Source organism: Thalassophryne amazonica, chromosome 4 (assembly GCF_902500255.1).
Source record: "Thalassophryne amazonica chromosome 4, fThaAma1.1, whole genome shotgun sequence".
In the NCBI taxonomy this organism is placed as follows: Eukaryota; Metazoa; Chordata; class Actinopteri; order Batrachoidiformes; family Batrachoididae; genus Thalassophryne; species Thalassophryne amazonica.
In genome coordinates this window covers 59,245,395-59,268,562 of record NC_047106.1, presented here as the reverse complement: position 1 = coordinate 59,268,562, position 23,168 = coordinate 59,245,395, and the positions used below count along the sequence as shown (strand labels likewise).

Here is a 23,168-nt window from a genome sequence, read left to right as displayed (position 1 = left end):
TGAGACGCCATTTCCTCTCCAACTTACGGGTTATCTGCTTTAAGCTACGAGTTTGTGAGTTATACCACGGAGTCAGACACTTCTGATTTAAAGCTCTCTTTTTCAGAGGAGCTACAGCATCCAAAGTTGTCTTCAATGAGGATGTAAAACTATTGACGAGATACTCTATCTCACTTACAGAGTTTAGGTAGCTACTCTGCACTGTGTTGTTATATGGCATTAGAGAACATAAAGAAGGAATCATATCCTTAAACCTAGTTACAGCGCTTTCTGAAAGACTTCTAGTGTAATGAAACTTATTCCCTACTGCTGGGTAGTCCATCAGAGTAAATGTAAATGTTATTAAGAAATGATCAGACAGAAGGGAGTTTTCAGGGAATACTGTTAAGTCTTCTATTTCCATACCATAAGTCAGAACAAGATCTAAGATATGATTAAAGTGGTGGGTGGACTCATTTACTTTTTGAGCAAAGCCAATAGAGTCTAATAATAGATTAAATGCAGTGTTGAGGCTGTCATTCTCAGCATCTGTGTGGATGTTAAAATCGCCCACTATAATTATCTTATCTGAGCTAAGCACTAAGTCAGACAAAAGGTCTGAAAATTCACAGAGAAACTCACAGTAACGACCAGGTGGACGATAGATAATAACAAATAAAACTGGTTTTTGGGACTTCCAATTTGGATGGACAAGACTAAGAGACAAGCTTTCAAATGAATTAAAGCTCTGTCTGGGTTTTTGATTAATTAATAAGCTGGAATGGAAGATTGCTGCTAATCCTCCGCCCCGGCCCGTGCTACGAGCATTCTGACAGTTAGTGTGACTCGGGGGTGTTGACTCATTTAAACTAACATATTCATCCTGCTGTAACCAGGTTTCTGTTAGGCAGAATAAATCAATATGTTGATCAATTATTATATCATTTACCAACAGGGACTTAGAAGAGAGAGACCTAATGTTTAATAGACCACATTTAACTGTTTTAGTCTGTGGTGCAGTTGAAGGTGCTATATTATTTTACACGCTGGGAATACAAACCTGTATAAATTTTGCTTTGCACATGAAGTGAAATGCACTTTAAGCCATTTTAATTACTAAATACAATGCATAGATTGTTAATACAGTGAAAAATAAGTCATAAATCATCAAGTAGAGAAATCTAGTAAGTAAGACTAATGGCCCAGTCACACGGCACATGATGATTCCTGAACGCTGGGAAAAAAGTAAAAAAGTTACAATTCATTGAGAAAAGGTGGACGAACGCGCTATATCACCAAACAGCCTGCAAACCAAGAGCGCAAAAGGAATGAAAGAGGAACAAAACAAAACCGAAGCTAACATTGATCTGGACACTTTAAATGAAACATGCCTGGAGCCACGCCTGGAGACGCAGACAGTGTGTGTCTGCGTCTCTGAGTTCCAGGACTCGGCACTGGGACGGAGCTCATAGCGCCTGAGTCCTGGAGAAACTGCAAACGGAAGCTGTGGAGATCTATGCACACACCGGTGGGCCCACCTGCTCTGGTTTGTTGTCCAGAACAAAAGAGGGATCATCTCCATCATCAGAACCCTCGCTGTCTGACGACACGCTGGGTGCTATGTCCTGCTCCAATTAAAAAAAAAAATCTGGTGTACTATGGTGATTGCTCTATCACCGTATTATGTTATTAAGCCATATATATTGATTTATAACAGAAAACAGTCAAAAGGGGGAATAAATATGAGTGTAAAGGTGATTGAATATTTCAGAGCAGTAAATTGATCAGTCCGTATGAATGCAGTGGCAGCAGCAGCGCTGAGAAATGGCTTCAGCTGGTCGAACAAAGTCAAACTAAATGCTAACGTTACAAAAACTAAGCAAATGATTAAAAAAAAGTCAAGAACGACTGCAAAAGGAAATACAGATAATTGATGTTTTCGGTGACATTCGTTAAAATTTTTCAACAGTTTAAAAATCCTTATGAAGCGGCAGCTACAGGAACGAAGCTGGTCGAAGGTTAAACAATGCCAACAACAAAAATCCAGATTTCTTGTTTCGTTTGGGCTTCGTTGCCCTTTGTTAAATGCCGTGTGACTGGGCCATAAGGAGAATTTTGTGCATTTCCAAGTCCACTATGTAAACATCTGTAACTTTGTTAACTTCAGCCAGTTTTTTCTTTGAGCATTCAGCATACTCTCTTCTTTTCCTCTCTCTAGCATCCTTTAGTTCTTCTGCATAGGCTTTAACATTTTACTTCAACTTCTCTCTGAATTTGGGCACTTTTTATGCAGTATGCTTTCTTTTTGCTTTAAGAGCATGTTCAGCTTTAACTTCATTCAAAGGACTATCTTCATCGGTGGAGCTCATGCCTGAAAATGAAAATCAGCCTAGATTTTTGGACCAAAATGCCAATAAGTGTCCTACAGCTTTCAGAATAACACATAATAGCAGATCTGCATGTTATAGATCATTTGAGTGAAAACACTGCTGCATAATACACCTTAAAATATTTACATTTTTGCTATTTCATTAATCTAAAGACACCAGAAATATACAAATCTGAATTCTATTGCATCATTCAAAAATTATTTTCAGTTAAATCTGTGACCCAAATATGTACAAAATGAGCTAGTTAGTCATATTCTGGTTTTCATTTCTGAATTAAAAAAGAATGATCAGTGATAGTTGGTTACAGAGACTCACCTTTGTCATAAACAAATCTCCAACCTCTGGTGATATGTGCATTATTCCATAAATATGTGTTAGCAGGTATTTAGCTAAAGTCCAGCACATGCTGCTCAAGAAAGCTGATGTCAGCAAGTACTTCCTGTGTCTCACCATGGAGACAATTGGTGTACTACATGAACTTTAGGACTAAATTCTAAAAACAGGACATTTTTACATAACATTGTTTGAATACCAAAAAAGCTGCAATATTTTGATTAAGCTAATGATTTATCATGGCCACATGTCCTAGCTGATCAAAATAATGTATACGAGGTCTGTTAGAAAAGTATCGGACCTTTTTATTTTTTGCAAAAACTATATGGATTTGAATCATGTGCGCTTGCATCAGCCAAGCTTGAACCTTCGTGCGCATGCGTGAGTTTTTTCACGCCTGTCGGTTGCATCATTCGCCTGTGGGCAGGCTTTGAGTGAGCACTGGTCCACCCCTCTCGTCGGATTTTCATTGACAGGAAAATGTCTGAACGGCTGGAGCAGCGCTGCATCAAATTTTTCAAGAAACTGTGAGAGACAGCCAGGTGGAAACCATTCGGAAAATTCAGATGGCTTTCGGTGAAAATCCTATGGGCATCACACAGCTTAAGGAGCATTACAACCGGATTAAAGATGGCCCACAGTGGCTGAGGGCGCGCCGCGCTTCGAGCAGCCATCGACAAGCTGAAATGACCACATCATTTCCAAAGTGAAGGCTGTGTTGATCCGGGACGTCGTGTGACTACCAGAGAAATGGCAGAAAAGGTGGACATCAGCCATTTTTCATCAGATTCCACTGTTAGAGGAGATTTTGTAATGAAAGACGTGCGGAGGCATTCGCACGTCGGGACGAAGCCGCAATGGCGGAAAAGGTGAGTGTACACAGTACTGTGCTACATGCCTTTAGTCACTGGTTTTGGTTACTATTGATCTTCAGTGTTTATCTGGTTATGCATGGTTATTGCATTCTGTGTTTATCATTTATTTTGTGTAGTCCTTATTCTTTAATCAGTGGTTTTCTTTTCTGTCATTTATTTTCTGTGTGATTTGTGGTTTGCTCTTCCATCTCATTATCGGTTATTGCATTTTTGCTTTTTTACTTTAATCAGAATCAGTCCTGTTCTCATTTGGATTATAATTATTGATCTCTTGTTTCCTGCTTTTTAGACTAGACATGTTATTTTATAGTTTTCCCACTTTGTTTTGTTCACGTTAATTACTGTTTGTCAAGCATGTCACATTTTGCACCGTTGGTTTTTCTGTCACTTATTTATCTTGACCCGGTTCACTTAGCTTCTGTCTTACTGCACTCTGTTGACTCTCTTCTCCCCTCTTTGCTTCACTGGACCACACCTCCTTCCAGAACCTTCACTGACACCTGCGTCTTGTTCCACTAATTATGCTACCTGTTATTTAAGCCCTCGCAGCTCACTGCCAGACTGTTGAATGTTATTCACTATCCAGCCCTCACACTTTGCCTTGTTTTGCCTTGTATTCAGCCTGCCAGTATTTGATCTTGTTTTGTCCTCGACCACATTTTTATCTCTGCCTCTGATTGCCACCACACTGTGTTTTTTGACCTCTGCCTGTTTGTTGGACCAAACCTCAACCTCTTGCCTGTCTGTACCTTTGCTTCGCTGCTGGACCACCTGTGGACTGAATCCCTGATGATTTATTATATTAAACCTTTTTTCTTATCACAGTCTGCCTGTGAGAGTCTTTGCATTTGTGTCCACCTGGATTGTGCTATGCCTGATAATTAGGCCATGGAAAACTCCGTTAAATTTTGGAGGTGATCCGGATTGGGGGGCATCAGAAATCTCTGATTGCTCTTGTTATAGATATAACATCTCTTCATAATCTAATTTCAAGTTCAGATGTCCTGTGTGCAATGACACACACTGACGTGCAGTGACATGTAGGTTGTGCAATGTTCGCAAATAGTTCACATAAGTGGCATGAAATTTATGCATGCCAGAAATTTTGAACATTTCAAAACTTTCTTTGCGCAATGGCATGCAGCCGTGCAGTTTACTCATTAGCACACAAGATTGCATGCCAGTGCAGGGATCAAATTAATGCGTGTCAAGGTGCCTTCATAGGTCCATCAAGGAGGATATACTTTCAGCAGGATATAAATGAATGCATTTCAGTTAAATATGGTGGAGAGGTAGGATTAATGTAGAGAAACAACTTATTGAAATTGTGGTGCTGATCTGAGTAAAGGGATAGATGTTTAATTTTCCAACTTCAATCCTGATTTCTGATAACAGGATCTATGTTCAACAATCACGATCAAAACAATCAGAGTGATCATCATCAAAATTCAATGATAACTGATATTAACAAGGACTAGGATCACAAGTGAGCAATAAGAAACAAAGATGAGACATCAGGATGAAAGTCACAATGATTAATGTTGAATGTTCAGAATCCCATGTTCATCAACCTTCAGGTGCACACTTGTTCAGATCCAGACAATGATTTGGATCTAGTGCTCCAAAAAGCTATTTTCAAACAGGGACAGCCCTTTTTAATACACTGTGCATTGAAATTTGGTTTGAGCTGTGTTGCAGATATTTGCTTTTTTAATAAATGTGCAAATTATTGTTATAAAGTTACTGAACACTTTTCTATTGGATGGAAATGCTCAAAATGCTTTACACTGATGTGTCACATTAACACACATCTGCACACAAACCGATGTCAAGGAGCTCAACTGTACAAAGGTCAGTTTTGGGACTGAGGACTTCACTCATGGGCAGTTCAGTAATTGTCGTGTGTGATCGGGGGAATTAAACCTATGGCCTTGTGATCACAAGTCTGAAGTTTTGGTTGTTTTCTGAAAAGTTCAGTTAATTTGCTCAGCACCATGGTTGGGGTTCCTAATGGATGATGTAGTATTTTATGCATGTCAAGGTTTTTACACTATTTTTGTTCATTATCATGAACAACAGTTTATTTGTTACTTACTTTTTTACAATGGTATGTACTTTCACCCATTATCTCAAATGTGTGCTCAGATCTGTTATTCCAAAAATTATTTCCAAAAATCATTGATGAATATATATCTAACAGCCAGTCTACTCTGTGTAAGCCTGATCTGATCAGATCTCAGAAACTAAGCAGTGTGGGGCCTGGTTGGTAATTGGGTGAGAGACCTCTTTGGAACACCAGGGGCTGTGTGTGTTTCTCTGGGTAAGACTGGAGTTGTGTCAGGAAGGGCATCAGGTGTAAAACCTGTGCCAATGTAGCAACTTGTACTCTGTTACTTGTCTGTGTTGTGTTTCACTTATCCCACTTGCTCCCCTCAGGACATAAAGTCATGATCTCCGGCTTGGGAGGCGGATGCTCTGACCAGCCGGCTAAAACCTGGACTCAGGCCCGAGTGGCCAGAGTATCTGTTGGCTGTTGGGGGAGTGAGAACCATTGAGTACTATTGCACAGCAACTCCTGGTGGCCTCCGTCACATAAAGTACCAATGTGGACCTGGCTGTATCTGCTGGGGTGATCCTGATGAAATGGGAGCAGCCGAAAAGTCAACAACAACAACAGTGATGACTATATAATTGTTCATAAAGAAATCTATACACAGTGGTTGGAACGTGTCATTAGAAAGAACAGGAAAAAAAAGCCACCACAAATCACCAAATGAAGATCAATTATTTGTTTTGCCGGATTCACTGAATGTAGTTTTATTTTCACAATCTGATGCCCCTTTTTGGAATGAGACATGACTATTTTGAATGAAGCAACTAGCAATTTCAAATCCCTGGTTAGTGTTCCTGTATAATATTCTCAATCAAATGTAAAACTATCTTTTGGTAGCAGATGTTTGAGCAGAATTCATTCGTGCTCATGGTCTCTCACCTGTGTTCCAGTAGTTGCTACAGGTGGCCCAAGGCAGCTGAGAGTTGAAGCAGAACATAAGGTAGAGCAAAGCCCAGGACAGAACAATGACGTAGGTCGTACAGGCATAAAATTGGACCAACACCTCACCACAGCCAATACCTGCAGACCCATATTTAGTAAGTTAGTTTATGTTCCACATAACAAATACGTACATTGGTCGACAGTTTTGCACATGGCCAACACATATAGACAGACAAACAAATACATTCCATAGGCATCAACCTGACTCCAGAAAGGGCCAAAGAAGGTGCACGTTTCTTCCTAACCACCAACTCCACCAGGTGATTTCATTGATGAACTCATTCACTAATCAGTGAAAATGTGGCATGAATGTGTAGCGGAGCTATGCCACAAACATCTTTACATGGTGAAAGGTACATTAATGTTATCCTTTTCAAAGAACTTTCTCACCAAGCCTTCCTAAGGCTGGTCCCCAGTCTCAATTCTCTTTTGTACCCCTTCCCCTTCCCCTTGGCCCTACCCCTAACCCTACGCCTACCCCTTTAAAACAAGGTGTAAGGCGAAGAGGTATGCCTGTAGCCCTATGAACTGAGACACCCCTCCGCCTTAGGGAGAAAAAAAACTGCCCTTGTCAAACAGCTGTCTTCACTGTTTGTTAACATGGCAACTGAAATGCAACTTGTTGTAGTAGCCTGTTTGCTCTTTTTATTTTCTCGCCTTTCTGTGTAAATGCAAAGAAATAGAAGAAGTCACAGATTTCTTTGACACATAGCAATCATGTCATGTTAATTAATGTAATTAATTTGTAATTTATAATAATAATAATAATAATAATAATAATAATAATAATAATAATAGTATTAATAATTAATTAGCTAGTACTTAATTAATATTAATAATACTAATAATTAATCAACAATAGTAATAATTCATATTGTTTGATTAATTATTAATTTATTGATTTGTAATTAATTAATTAATTAGTAATTAAAATAAATAAACACTTGAAATATATCAATACTCTTTATTAAGAATAACTGAATATTTCAAACCAGGGTCAGAACAGAAAACGTCAAACCCACACAAATGTGAGACATTACCAATATAGTGTCTCCAACATGTACAATCAAAAGTGCTTTAGATCAACATTTGCAAACACCCAAACTTTAAAGCTGTAATTCTGAGGTTTCAGTGAGGGGTGACTGACAAGACCAAAATATATGCACAGACTTGGTTTGGTCCATTTGTCAAACAAAACGAATATGTTGGAGGCCATAATACAAGCTGCTCAAGAAAACAAAGAAAAAAAACCCCACATACTCAAAAAAATATATCCTTAAAATTCTCAACATGCATTTCAGTGTTGTGAATAAGCAATCAATCAATCAATCAATCAATCAATTTTTTTATATAGCACCAAATCACAACAAACAGTTGCCCCAAGGCGCTTTATATTGTAAGGCAAGGCCATACAATAATTATGTAAAACCCCAACGGTCAAAACGACCCCCTGTGAGCAAGCACTTGGCTACAGTGGGAAGGAAAAACTCCCTTTTAACAGGAAGAAACCTCCAGCAGAACCAGGCTCAGGGAGGGGCAGTCTTCTGCTGGGACTGGTTGGGGCTGAGGGAGAGAACCAGGAAAAAGACATGCTGTGGAGGGGAGCAGAGATCGATCACTAATGATTAAATGCAGAGTGGTGCATACAGAGCAAAAAGAGAAAGAAACAGTGCATCATGGGAACCCCCAGCAGTCTACGTCTATAGCAGCATAACTAAGGGATGGTTCAGGGTCACCTGATCCAGCCCTAACTATAAGCTTTAGCAAAAAGGAAAGTTTTAAGCCTAATCTTAAAAGTAGAGAGGGTGTCTGTCTCCCTGATCTGAATTGGGAGCTGGTTCCACAGGAGAGGAGCCTGAAAGCTGAAGGCTCTGCCTCCCATTCTACTCTTACAAACCCTAGGAACTACAAGTAAGCCTGCAGTCTGAGAGCGAAGCGCTCTATTGGGGTGATATGGTACTACGAGGTCCCTAAGATAAGATGGGACCTGATTATTCAAAACCTTATAAGTAAGAAGAAGAATTTTAAATTCTATTCTAGAATTAACAGGAAGTCAATGAAGAGAGGCCAATATGGGTGAGATATGCTCTCTCCTTCTAGTCCCCGTCAGTACTCTAGCTGCAGCATTTTGAATTAACTGAAGGCTTTTTAGGGAACTTTTAGGACAACCTGATAATAATGAATTACAATAGTCCAGCCTAGAGGAAATAAATGCATGATTTTAGAGATATTGCGTAAATGCAAAAAAGCAGTCCTACATATTTGTTTAATATATAAGAAAAAGGAAAAAACAAACAAAACAATTTGCAGGTAAGAATGAAGCCCTAGCTTAGTGGCATGTGACCTGGGCAGCACAGTTGTATCAGCAGTGTGATGTTAGCTTTGACAGTTCTGACTGTCACGCTTTCATGTCTGTGGCATTAATGGTACAAAGAAAGTCTATGTTTGAAACATGTTTGAAATCTGCCCTGATGAAGGACTGTGACATTTGGAATCATAGCAAAGCTGAATTCAGATGATCCATGCCTCATTTCCAGACATACTCCAGAGCCGTGTCAGTATAGCCACAAGTATGTGTTTGTACTGCAGGTATGCAGGCGGTCAGCTTTCAAAGAAGCCTCTACGCCAGCAGCTACAAGTGACAAAAACAACATGCAGGTCCTGAGTTTTCCCTTTTCCCCATCCACAGAATCAGGTGTGAAAGGCAAAAAAGAATGGCCTCGCTGCTTAAGTGCAACTATGTGTGTGACAGTTTCTGCACAATTTGCACAAGTGTCAGATCATCCTGAATGACGTAAACAACAAACAACAAACTAAAACATGTCTCGATTCCAAACAAGAGGGGCTGCTTCCTGGAAGCAGGGGGCCGTCACTATCTGGGTGAGACTGCCGGGCTGGAAAGGAAGGCAGAGCTGTGAGGTGATTGGAGGCTGAAGGAGGGGGAACTGGGGGACACCTTACACACAGACACCTTGCATTCATTGCACACAGACTGATATCCTCACAGGATATCAGTCTGTGTGCAGTGAATGTATACAAGTTTCACTTTTTGAATGGAATGACTGAAATAAATCAACTTTTTCATGATATTCTAATTATATGACCAGCACCTGTATGTATGTTATGGTCTGCATCTAGTTCTGTTAACCTTATATTTCTTTTTCAAATTCTCCCATTTTTTGCATCCAGCCCTATTTCCTTTAGAAATTTCCTTGACAAATAATATCAGTCTATTAGGACGTCAGGTTATGTGTTACATATATACATGTGTGTGTATATATTTTCCAACATTGATGAAACTTCTCCTCATTTTCTGCCTCAATTTCTTATTAGGAGTCGAGTGTGCTCAGGGCTCCCTGTTTGTTTACTAAATACACACATGTTTCACACCTTGAAATCCAACAGCAGGGCTTGATGTTATCCAAACATTTATGAACATACAAATTAACGTGCTTATCCTTTATTATGATTTTCTCCATTGTGAGATATAAAACTGTCTTATCGTAGCGTTCGTGTGTATATGCATTATAACACCTCAGCGCACGAGCGAAGTTACAATATTCTTCAGAACGACAATATACGCAACATGCATCCAGCAGCATACATGTTGCTGTCATAGACAACTGCGTGTAAAGTTTTTTGGCAAGTTAAAACTTTCTAAACAGCATAATTTGTAATGAAAGCCGCTTCATTTGTACGGCTCTTTCGGCGCCATGTTTGTTTTTTTGGAGACAGCGGTAAGCTCCTCCTACCCCTCCAAATGGAGTGTGCATCCAGATTCACTCCAAACAGAGGGGTTTGTAGCCCTCCGCCTTCCCCTCTGCCTCACTCCAAAAAGAGAATTAAGACTCCTCCGCCTCTCGTGCCCATGCAAAACGGAGGGGAAGGGGTAAGGGGAAGGGCCAAGGGTGTAGAATTGAGACTCAGCCTGAATGTCTTCAGCTGAAGGATGAAGGACTGTGATATCAGTGATATGGGCTAGCCACAGAAAGCCCCCCCCCCCCCCACCCCCACCACCTCTCACAAAAGTGACCAGACTTCAACAAACACTTTTACACTTCAAAGGTCCATCCGAAGCCAGGCTGAGTTAAACCCAGTTCAGTCTGAATTATTGGACAGTTTAATAAACCGATTGTAGCGCATGGCCTCACTTCACGATAATTAAATAAATACAGGAATGCTTTCTGAACAAAAACCTCAGGTTTTGAACTGAGAACAGAGATTGTTGTGTTTTCACTCCTAACTGGGAAATTCCTGGTTCCATCTGGAGATAAGCTTTGGAGACACTTACGTGGGCCTCCCCTGGCCCAACACAACAGAACTGTAACTCAAGAGTTTTTCAAAGGAGCCCTTGCTTGTTTAACAGTTAAATTTCGGTCACGATGAATTACATGACATTATAATTGCTTCATGTCAGAATCTGAACTTCCCCAGGCCAGGCGAATCTACCTTTTATGACCTCACGCCAAGGCCAGAAATTCTCCAGACTGGAAGAGGAACTCATCCATGATAAGAAGTGGCTATAAACGTTGAGCCTTGACAACCAGCTATTATCTCTAGGTACAAGTGAGAAGAGCTTTGTTTAAATAGGAATGCAAGAGACCAGTATTTTTTGTTATGCATATATAAACTTCTAATGATGTCTATGATCCTTATTCAAGCAAATGCTTTGCATGTATTCCATTTAATTGACATGTGTTCCTTGTAACTGATGTGTGTTAAATGTGATGTTTCTGACTTATCCATGTTTTGATAATGGAATATTCTTTTAACCAATTGGACCGTTTAAGTGACTATTAATAATGTATATTCATCCCAGTGAGAACAAATAGTATGCCAAAATAGTTAATGTGTTTAAATAGTTGAATAATTTTTCTGAACACATGAAGTTTTCTGTGAAATTACACACCCTAAATGGGCAGAGTTTAACCCTCTGGGGTCCGTGGACATTTTTTGGACAGTTCACTCGCCTGACATAAATGTCTTTTTTTCAGGACAACCTGTGCTTTCATAATATATATGTTTTTGTTGTGTTTTATAAGTGTAATAAAGGTTTACAATTAGAAATAAGAAAGGGAAAGGAAAGGGAAAAATAATTTTCCACACATTTATTCAAAACACACTTTATAAATTAGGTAATTTGAGGTCTTTTGTGAAAGACTGTACAAGAAAGAGATTCAAACAATAAACACAAATGCACATTTTGAACAATATATACAAAATGGTCTATGCGTTTTGTTTGTCTTCATCTCAAAGCAATTTCTGTCTGCTATTACACAAAGGTTACATCACAAACTTCTACTTCTACTGTGTTTTGGAGTGTTCTGTGCTGCTCCTAAAGCAGCTTTCATTCACACTTTGGCCCACTTTGGCTCCTTACACTCTGAGGAGTGGCCCTCCCCCTCGCTCCATTGATATGGTAAACAGTTCTTTACGCCGAGAAAGCAACAGAGTTATGCAGTAACATTCACATGCAAACTAGTGGAGCAATCCTGACAGTTACACACTCTTTGTTTGAGCCCGTGAGATTGTCATCAGAGGCTCTCCATCTGCTTTCACTGATCACTGTGCGTAATGACGCAGGGCGCATTGGAGCCCAATAGTATGTACTGAATGGCTATTCAAATGGGCCAATTAGTAACATATCACTCCTGAAAATGATCTTTGGCTTTTCACGTGAGGTAAATCTGCCCTACGAACTAAACACCTGCCCTCAACACTTAACTTTATTTTTGGGTCAACAAGGCCCCATGCTAGCCTAGCTAAGCTACCACATGGCTTCACTTGTTGTTTCATTCATTGTTTCATTCTTTGATAGCTTTTAACAAATTAATAGCCTGATATTTTTAAGGTTCGTCATGTCTTTCAAATTTTTAAGAGAACGTCCGAGGTGAACTTTCCTTTTTTGTACTTTACAACACAGCTCTTAAAGTTTTAACTTTTTTTCTAAATTCACAAAGACTTTTAATCTGGCTCCAACAAACCTTTTAAGAGCTACCAGAACCCATTTTCTACAAATGCCTTCTACCTCTGAGGTCCAGCAAGCTGACGACAAACTGCAGACAGCCATCCTATCAATAAAACCAGCCGACACTGAAGCCTTGGGATCGCCAGGGAGACCACTGATTTAACCCCTGACCCAAGTGAGCTCATGCTGCAAAGAGCCTAACACATCAACGACGGATGGACGGTTCATCCAAACCATCTCTTTGACGGATCAGAAAAGTTACCCAGTTAAAGGTTCCAGAAGAAGGGTTTTGTTGTCAATGGATGCGAAGTGGCTTCTTTTTAAACACATTCATCTATTAACTTCTTGGAGCTGAAAACTTTGATATGCCCCCAGTTATCGACTGGGCACACCGCACGTACAGGGCTGATGATAACAAACCCCGCACCGTCATTGCCTGGGTCCACTTTGCACAAGACAAAGAGAAGATCATACGCACTGGAAGACAACGCACTCTAGAATACAGCGGTAAGAGAATCTTCATTTTCCCCGACTACTCATCAGATGTTATGGAGCAGCGACGGGGCTTTAAGGAAGTGCTGCAGGTGCTCCGAGAGAAAAAGGTATATAATTTCCTTTGAGGCGAGACATAATAAAGATAGGTATGGCTGTCTACAGGAAATTGATGAAGAGTTAAAAACTGCAGATGAGAATTATAAGAAATCTAAATTATTATTATCTAAATAATTATTACAATTATTTTTAGACTCAGTACCTTTCAGTGTGGCAAGTGATCACTTTAACCATCTAGGGTTGAAATTGACAAAGGATATCAAAAATCTTTTCAAAGCAAATTTTATAGAATTATTGGACAAACTTAAGACAAATATTGAGGCATGGAGGATACTACCATTAACTTTGATCAGACGGGTCAATGCAATTAAAATGGTGACTCTGCCAATATTCTTATATCTATTTCAAAACTTACCCATTCATCTTAACGCATCCTTTTTTAAAAAATTAGATTCCATCATTCTGCCATTTGTCTGGGGTTATAAATCTCACAGGATATCTAAAGCTCACATTCAAAAATCAACAGATGAAGGTGGTCTTGGACTACCAATTTTTAAACACTATTATTGGGCAGCCAATTCCAGAGCACTCACCTATTGGAAACGAGCAGACCTGATGGTAGAGAGTGAGCAGAGTGACCTCATTCCTTTGTGGGTTAAATTGGAAGCTTCTGGTGTTGAGAATATTTCTCTCTGCTCTTTCCTGTGTTCAAAACCAGCTCTTAATGAACCACGTGAGAAAAAAATCATTTTGAAAAATTCGCTGCGCATATTACAACAAATAAAAAGTGGGAATCAGTTACCTAAAAACTCTATTTATACCCCAATTTGCCAAAATCCCCATTTTAGACCTGGGCAATTAGATACAACTTTTGTGATTTAGAAAAAAAAAGGGTATCGTATCACTAACCGATTTATATATTGATAATCATTTTGCTTCCTTTGATCAATTGCGTGACAAATATAACATTCCCAATTCACATTTCTTTCGTTACCTTCAAATTCGGCATTACATCAAACAGACACTGAGTCTGCCCCACCCTCCCATAAATTTTATGATAATCTTCGGCTCAGCCCTGATTCTAAACGTCTAAATTTGTATATTGTTTTACCACCCCTGTTTCCACAGAACATTTACATAAGGCATGGACTGAGGATCTAAAATCTGACATTTCTGCTGAACTTTGGGAGAATGCACTGGTGCAGATCCATTCATGTTCCATTAATAGCCGTTATAGACTTATTCAATTCAAGGTGGTACACAGATTGCATTATTCTAAAACAAAATTGCATAAAATGTTCCCCCCAGTGTCTCCACAGTGTGATAAATGTTCCTGTGCACAAGGAACACTTGCTCATCTTTTCTGGTTCTGTCCACAATTATTTTCTTATTGGTCTGCAATTTTTAGTTGGTTTTCAAAGTGTTACTCCAGAGACATTACACCGGACTGCAACATAGCAATACTTGGATGTTCTACACAGGATCTGGGACTCACAACAGACATCTGGCAAGCACTGCAACTTGGAATGGTGGTGGCTAAAAAGCTTATTTTGTTAAACTGGAAGTCCATAACACCACCAAATTTTGAACACTGGCTCCGTGAAATGGTGTCTGTTATCCAAATGGAGTGTGTGCGATCAGACAATATGAACCAAAAACAGAAACATGAGAGAATTTGGGTACCATTTCTTGCTCAATGTCATGTCATAAGTTGATTTTAGTTGTTTATTTTATATCAATGTAATCTGCTCTATAATTATTGACAGTCGCCTTTGTCTTGTCTGGCAGTCTGTATTTTGTTGTTGTCTTTTCCTATTAAAAAAATGAAAACTTAATAAAGATAATATGAGAAAAAAACATATTCATCTATTTGTTTAATAATTTTCTTAATAATAATTGGCTTCAAATCTCATCACCAAATTCTAATCAGATTTATTTACATAAAGCCTTTAAGCTTTATCTCACTACTTTCTTTCAACGTCTCATGAGTAAGCAAATTGTGTCCATAAATGAACTTATTTAATCACTGTCCACAAAAATGCTAGTAAACTGTTCATTTCTTGTGTACTTGTAAATAAAAAGGAAATGTTTCTGCTGTGATTCATTCTGTGTTCAGAAGGAAACCCTTGGTCAATTGTATCGTAGAATTCAAGCTTTCAGACCCGAGACTGATTAATTGAGACTGATTAATTAATGGTTGTTTAAATTAAAGTACCTATGCTTTAAATAGGTGGTGCCCTGAGGTAATTAGATGTTATTCTAATTAAATAATAATTATTAAACCCTAAAATTGTTAATTATTTTGGTGACCCATTAATGAGGTCTAAGCCAATTTAATTCAATTTGGGAGCTTAACAGTACTGATTTGGTGCTCTCTGTGAGGCCAATAACACATTGTGAGGCTTAACTATTTATTCACTACATTAAATTGGTGCCCGTGTGAGGTGCCTTTCATTCCAAATAAGTAAATTTAATTTAATTTCATTACAGGTTGAAATTGATGTTCCAGGCCCTGGAACGAACACTCCTCCTGTAGCCAAAAAGATATTTGTTGATATGGTGCCAGGAAATATCAACTCTCAAGCACTCTGTGATTAATTTATAGCCTCACATGTCTCCAGAAGGGATAGTCAAAACATTCTTGTTTAGGGTCATCAGAAAGATCAGTCCCATCATCCAAACACAAAGGACCCTCGTGGCAGTGGAACCACCTACATGGAAAACACTGACAATCTCCACTGTGCAAATAACCCCTGTGAACCAAAGAAGAGGAATTATAATTTCTTTCCTGTTTATTATAATTAATCACAAGACAAAATTTATATTCCATTTTAATCTGTTGCTTGTTCTTGTGTTTTATGTGATGATTATTTTGTTTGTTGTTATTTCTTGAATAATTAATGAATTGTCATAGTGAAAAGCCGTGTTGGCAAAGTGACTGACAAGTTACTTCATTAGTTACTTTATACAGTTATATTTTACAGTTACTTTATACAGTTACTTCATTAGGAGCTGCAGACTACTTGTCGGCAGCTGCTGAATGTAATTAATAAAGTAACTCATAAAGGTCCTGATGCTCCAATACTTATTGAGAGAAATAGAAATTCATTTTTTCTCTCTCCTGTAGATGAACTTGAAATTATTACTATTGTTAGGAAATTTAAAAGTAAATCTTCAACTGATTTTCAAGATATTAACATGATACTAGTTAAAAAAGTAATAGAAAGTATTGTTAAACGACTTGTTTATATTTGTAATTTATCTTTTAGAACGGGAAAATTTCCAAGCAAAATGAAAATGGCTAAAGTTGTTCCTCTATTTAAAAGTGGAGATAAACACATTTTTACAAACTATAGAGCAGTCTCTCTACTCCCACAATTCACTAAAATTTTGGAAAAGCTATACGACAATAGATTAGTCATTTATTGGAAAGTATGAAATTCTTAATGAATGTCAATATGGTTTTAGGAGTAAGCGGTCCACTTCAATGGCAGTAACTGAAGCGATAGAGGATATAACCAATGCTATGGAGAGAAAGAAATATGCAGTTGGCATTTTTATAGATTTAAAGAAAGCTTTTGATACTCTTAAACATTCAATTTTGATTAAAAAATTAGAAATGTATGGTATTAGGGGAGCTGCATTGCAATGGATACAGAGTTACTTAACAGAGAGAAAGCATTTTGTGAAAATGGGTGAGTTTACATCAAATAACTTGGAAGTTTTATGCGGAGTACCCCAAGGTTCAATTTTTGGAGCAAAATTATTTAATTTATACATAAATGACATATTTAATATCTCCAAAATGATGAGAATGATTTTATTTGCGGACGACACAAACATATTTTATGCAAATGAAAATTATAGTGAACTAGGAACTGAATAAACTAAAAAGTTGGATGGACACATAAATTATCTTTAAATCTAGATAAAACTAAAATTATGTTTTTTGGAAATTACAAAGTAAATTCTGAGTTAAAGATATGTATAAATGGTGTTCAAATTGAAAAAGTATCAGAATATAAATTTATTGAAAAAGTATCAGAATATAAATTTCTTGGTGTAATAATAGATGAAAAATAAGCTAGAAAAAGCACATTAGATATATACAGAGTAAAGTTTCCAAAAGTCTCACAGTTATTAACAAAGTTAAATATTTGTTAGAGCATGATGCCCTGCGTGTGTTATATTGTACATTGATTTTGCCATATTTAACTTGCTGTATAGAAGTATGGGGTAACAACTATAAGAGTTCACTTCATCCCCTCGTTATATTACACCTGGAAGGGTTCTTCAATATTTTTGTATATGGTTTAATATTGCTATCGTGTTAGCATTTCTAGTTTAATTTGCCCCTATGTTTGTTTAGTTTGGGATGTCACCTTGTACACACATTTTTGACATGATTTAGCACCCCATGTCATTTTTGTTCCTTATGTGTATTATTACCTCTGGCCGTCACAGATTTTCTGTTTGTCTGTTTTTTCATTTTTGTTCCTTTTTTAAGCACCTTTGTTTTTTGTTTTTTCTTTGTTTTTTTTTTTTTTGTTTTTTTTTGGGGGGGGGGGGGGGGGGTTGTCATCACCATAGTTGCCTTTCTCACCAGGTCCTTGTTGGTGTGTTTTTTGTCACTGCTGGTGTAGGCTTCATTTTGGGTCCTTTGGTTCGGTTTCGTCTGGGTTTAGATTGTCGTTTTCTCTGTTGGCTTTTTCCCTTCTTTTCAGCTCACTTAGTTACGTCTGGGTTTGGCTGGTTAAATTTTTGTTTCACCCATTTCCCCTCTTTAGGTTTCCCGGTTTACATCAGACTCACTCGGCTCTCTGTCCCTTTCATTTACTGTCTCGTCTCCCAGACCACCGTCAGTTCAGTGAGGCTGTCACTGGTCACTGATTTCAATTCAGTGTTCCATGCCTGTCCTCCCTCTGTACCTGCCATGGTTCCTGACTATTCACATGGTGGGCCTCCTGAGGTCTCCTCACACTCTGATAGTCCCAGTGGCTGCCCTCTGTACTTCCCCATATACCAGTATAGGCCTCCGGACCATTCCCCTGGTTATCTTCTGAGTTTCAGACAGCCACATGGTTTCCCGTCGAGTGTTCCATGTTGTTTCAGCAGTTACCTTCCCTTTTTCCCTGCTGTTGGTTCCTCACACCTGCTTCACATCATGCCTGATTACTCTCTTGGTATTTAAGTCCTCAGTTTCTCTCTGTCCCCTGCCAGTTTGTTGATCGTGTGTCACATCCTCGCCTTTTTGTCTTAGTCTGTTTGCCTCGATTTTTGAACCTTGCTTGTTTCTCTCGATCTCTGCCACACCGTGAACCTGACCTCAGCTTGTGAACTGAACAACGAATCAGCCTCTCGTCTGTCTGTACCGCTCCTCCGCTGACTGCCTTATTGTGTACCAAGCCATTGCCTGTTTTTTTGATAAAGCCTATTTTTTACCTCCACATCTTAGCATGTGAGTCTGCATTGTGTGTCCTCTCACTTTCTGTGCCACACCACAACCAGTCATGACAAGTGGCAGGGTTAAGGCATGCTGGGATATGTTTAACCTAATGTCTATTTTCTTCTCAAAGTAATCCAAGAAATCTTGTGCTGTAAAAGGAGAGCGACTTACAGGTTGCCCATGTATAAGTGTTGCCATCATGTCGAACAAGAACTTTGAGTTATGCTTGTTTATGTTGATCAATTCAGAGTAGTAGCCAGTAGCACATGCTTATAGTCTAACATAGCATCATGCCACGTGAGTTGGAATACTTCTAATTTTGAACTATACCATTTCTGTTCTAGACCTCTAGCCTTATGCTTGAGCAAGTAATCATTGAACCAAAGTGACTGTGTTTTGGGGGGCATGGTTTAATATAGGTTGCGTAATCATGTTGAGTGTAGTTTTGAGCACTGAGTTTAAACTATCCACAAGACTGTCTACTGGTTGGGCATTTTCCAAATGTGAAGCTAAGTAACAGCCACAAAATATTTGATATTGCTGGAACAGCCAGGGGGCCATCCTCAATTTCAGTGTCATCCGATGTAGTAATGGGTATTAAGTTTGCAAAGCATATCCCTCTATGGGTTTTATGGACATGTCTGCAGAAACAGGCCACAGTCTCAACTGTACAAATTTCCCTCCCTGCCACATACAACCCCAATTCCAATGAAGTTGGGACATTGTGTGAAATGTAAATAAAAACATAATACAATAATTTGCAAATCCTCTTCAACCTATATTCAACTGAATACATCACAAAGACAACAAATTTAATGTTCATACTGAAAGACTTTTTTTGTTTTTGTGCAAAAACATTGCATTGCAAAAAGCATTGCACCATCTGTTAAGTAAAATTGGCACTACGTCCACCTCGTTTCAACCAGCAATTTACTGTATTTTTTTTTACTTCTTAAATCTGTTTTGTATTGTAAAATTTAATATTGCAATACCAACTCTCGAAGTTAGCTCTTGTCTAGAAGTTACAGTAGCTCTGCTCCCTGCAGATGTAGTATGTGTTAATCTACCCCGATAGCAATTTAATACAACCCCTGGCAAAAATTATGGAATCACCGGTCTTGGAGGATGTTCATTCAGTTGTTTAATTTTGTAGAAAAAAAGCAGATCACAGACATGACACAAAACTAAAGTCATTTCAAATGGCAACTTTCTGGCTTTAAGAAACACTATAAGAAATCAGGGAAAAAAAATTGTGGCAGTCAGTAACGGTTACTTTTTTAGACCAAGCAGAGGGAAAAAAAATATGGAATCACTCAATTCTGAGGAATAAATTATGGAATCACCCTGTAAATTTTCATCCCCAAAACTAACACCTGCATCAAATCAGATCTGCTCGTTAGTCTGCATCTAAAAAGGAGTGATCACACCTTGGAGAGCTGTTGCACCAAGTGGACTGACATGAATCATGGCTCCAACACGAGATATGTCAATTGAAACAAAGGAGGGGATTATCAAACTCATAAAAGAGGGTAAATCATCACACAATGTTGTAAAAAGATGTTGGTTGTTCACAGTCAGCTGTGTCTAAACTCTGGACCAAATACAAACAACATGGGAAGGTTGTTAAAGGCAAACATACTGGTAAACCAAGGAAGACATCAAAGTGTCAAGACAGAAAACTTAAAGCAATATGTCTCAAAAATCGAAAATGCACAACAAAACAAATGAGGAACGAATGGGAGGAAACTGGAGTCAATGTCTGTGACCGAACTGTAAGAAACCGCCTAAAGGAAATGGGATTTACATACAGAAAAGCTAAACAAAAGCCATCATTAACACCTAAACAGAAAAAAACAAGGTTACAATGGGCTAAGGAAAGCAATCGTGGATTGTGGATGACTGGATGAAAGTCATATTCAGTGATGAATCTCGAATCTGCATTGGGCAAGGTGATGATGCTGGAACTTTTGTTTGGTACCATTCCAATGAGATTTATAAAGATGACTGCCTGAAGAGAACATGTACATTTCGACAGTCATTGATGATATGGGGCTGCATGTCAGGTAAAGGCACTGGGGAGATGGCTGTCATTACATCATCAATAAATGCACAAGTTTTCGTTGATATTTTGGACACTTTTCTTATCCCATCAATTGAAAGGATGTTTGGGGATGATGAAATCATTTCTCAAGATGATAATGCATCTTGCCATAGAGCAAAAACTGTGAAAACATTCCTTGCAAAAAGACACATAGGGTCAATGTCATGGCCTGCAAATAGTCCGGATCTTAATCCAATTGAAAATCTTTGGTGGAAGTTGAAGAAAATGGTCCATGACAAGGCTCCAACCTGCAAAGCTGATCTGACAACAGCAGTCAGAGAAAGTTGGAGCCAGACTGATGAAGAGTACTGTTTGTCACTCATTAAGTCCATGCCTCAGAGACTGCAAGCTGTTATAAAAGACAGAGGTGGTGCAACAAAATACTAGTGATGTGTTGGAGCGTTCTTTTGTTTTTCATGATTCCATAATTTTTTCCTCAGAATTGAGTGAGTCCATATTTTTTCCCTCTGCTTGGTCTAAAAAAGTAACCGTTACTGACTGCCACAATTTTTTTTCTTGATTTCTTATAGTGTTTCTTAAAGCCAGAAAGTTGCCATTTGAAATGACTTTAGTTTTGTGTCATGTCTGTGATCTGCTTTTTTTCTACAAAATTAAACAACTGAATGAACATCCTCCGAGGTCGGTGATTTCATAATTTTTGCCAGGGGTTGTATGTTGCAAATAATCAGAAGCTACAAGAATGCTTTTGCCAAACACTGATACCGACTTATTTCCTTTTCAGCAGTTTGTGGAAAAAAGTGATTTCACATAAAAAATGACTCAAACACTCACAGCCTGAATTCCGAATAATGTTTTAATATTACTAACTTAAATAAAGTTGTTATTTTTTTATTTTATTTAATACTTTAAACAAAACTTTACCTGACGGGAGACAGTCACCACTGGAAAGTCAGAGACCCTGAATGTTATACAATTTATGGATCATGCTTACTGTTGAGTCACACCTCGAAAGCAAATAAAGCTGAAAGTTTAAAAAAAAAAAAAGAAAAGAAAAGAAAAGCTGCACTTTCAAAATAAATCACCTTCTGCCAGTGGGCAAAGCTTTCTCCAGCAGGTGATGCTCCCCTCCTGTGTGTACTGACCAATAGTGGTTTCCAGCAGAAACATGGGTACACCACATGTCACCACAAATACTAGATATGGCACCAAGAATGCACCTGAAAGCACAAAATGCACAGGAAAACACAGAGACAAAAACTGTTGGAAATTCAACCGTGGTGAAGACACCTTGCTTACTTACCACCTCCGTTTTTGTAGCAGAGGTAAGGAAATCTCCACACATTGCCCAGGCCAACAACATTACCCGCTGCAGCCAAGAGAAATTCTGCCTTACTGTCCCAGTGTCCTCTCTCCACCATCTTCATCTTTACGTGCTTGGCTTTCCAAGAACGCTCACAAAAAAGATCAAAGTCCCTCTAAGTGTCTCTGCTTTGAGTTATTGTGTATTACAGGACAGGTGTTCCCAATGAACAGCACTTTATTTGTCAGGCAGTTCTTATTTGAAATGTAGATTTGTTTTATGCAAAGGACTGTTTGCATTGAAACCACTTCTTCATTTGAATAACAAGACTTTCTGCTGCTGTCTTGACACCTCAGTTTAACAACCACTGTATAACGTACAAAACGAAGAATGAGATCCCTTCTGAAAATTAAAAACAACTCACCTTTTTTCAACTACATTAAGGTAAACACAGAGTGTCAGTTGTAATTTTATTTATTTAAACAATTCAAAATCGTAAGCAGCTTCACATGAGTAAGGTCTAGAACTTTACCACCTCATGTGCAACCACATTTATGACAGCAGCAATGAAAAACTCCCTCAACTTTTTTTTTTTTTTTACACGAAAAAAGCTCAAGCACCCTGGACTTAGTGGGATGAGAATCTACTGTGGCCATTCAAGCAATTCAAAACAAATGGTAAAAGAATGACTGAGCAACAAAACAAGAACAAAAAAAATTTCTCAAATAAACAACCATATTACCTTAAGCCCCGGTCACATAGCACTAACAAAGGACGCTGAAGCCAAAACGAAACAAGAAATCTGGACTTACGTTGACTTTCGGAGACATCGTTTAACCATTATCCAGCTTCATTCCTGTTGTTGGCGCTTCGTCATAATTTTCAAACTGTTGAAAAATGTGAACAAATCCCGACGACAGCCTCAATTCATCTGTAATCCATTTTGCTTTTGATGGTTCCTCATCATTTGCATAGTTCCCGTACTGTTAGCATTTCGTTTGGTTGTCGTCCAACTTTGTCCAACCTCCCATGTCCGAGGTCTTGCGCAAACATTGACGATATCTGAATGGATCAATAACTAAAGCTCATAAGAGCTGAATGTGATTCATCCATGTGTGGAATGAAAAGCAATGTTTTCATACAGAAACAATAGCGGCAAGACCGTTTTTTTAATCAAATACTTTAACTATTTACACATGTTCCTGCCA

The 23,168-nt window shown here is 38.5% G+C and overlaps 1 protein-coding gene across 1 annotated transcript in view; it reads right to left on the bottom strand.

The window, feature by feature from the left end:
* The window catches only part of LOC117508271 (sodium- and chloride-dependent GABA transporter 2-like), a 121,175-nt gene extending 99,097 nt beyond the window's left edge, over positions 1–22,078 (bottom strand). Inside the window, exons 1-3 of the mRNA XM_034167955.1 lie at positions 21,961–22,078; positions 21,743–21,877; positions 6,570–6,710 (exon numbers count right to left, since the gene is read on the bottom strand). Coding sequence (XP_034023846.1) covers positions 6,570–6,710; positions 21,743–21,877; positions 21,961–22,078 — 394 coding nt within the window. The remainder of the gene's footprint in view (positions 1–6,569; positions 6,711–21,742; positions 21,878–21,960) is intronic.
* Positions 22,079–23,168: the final 1,090 nt, after the last annotated feature.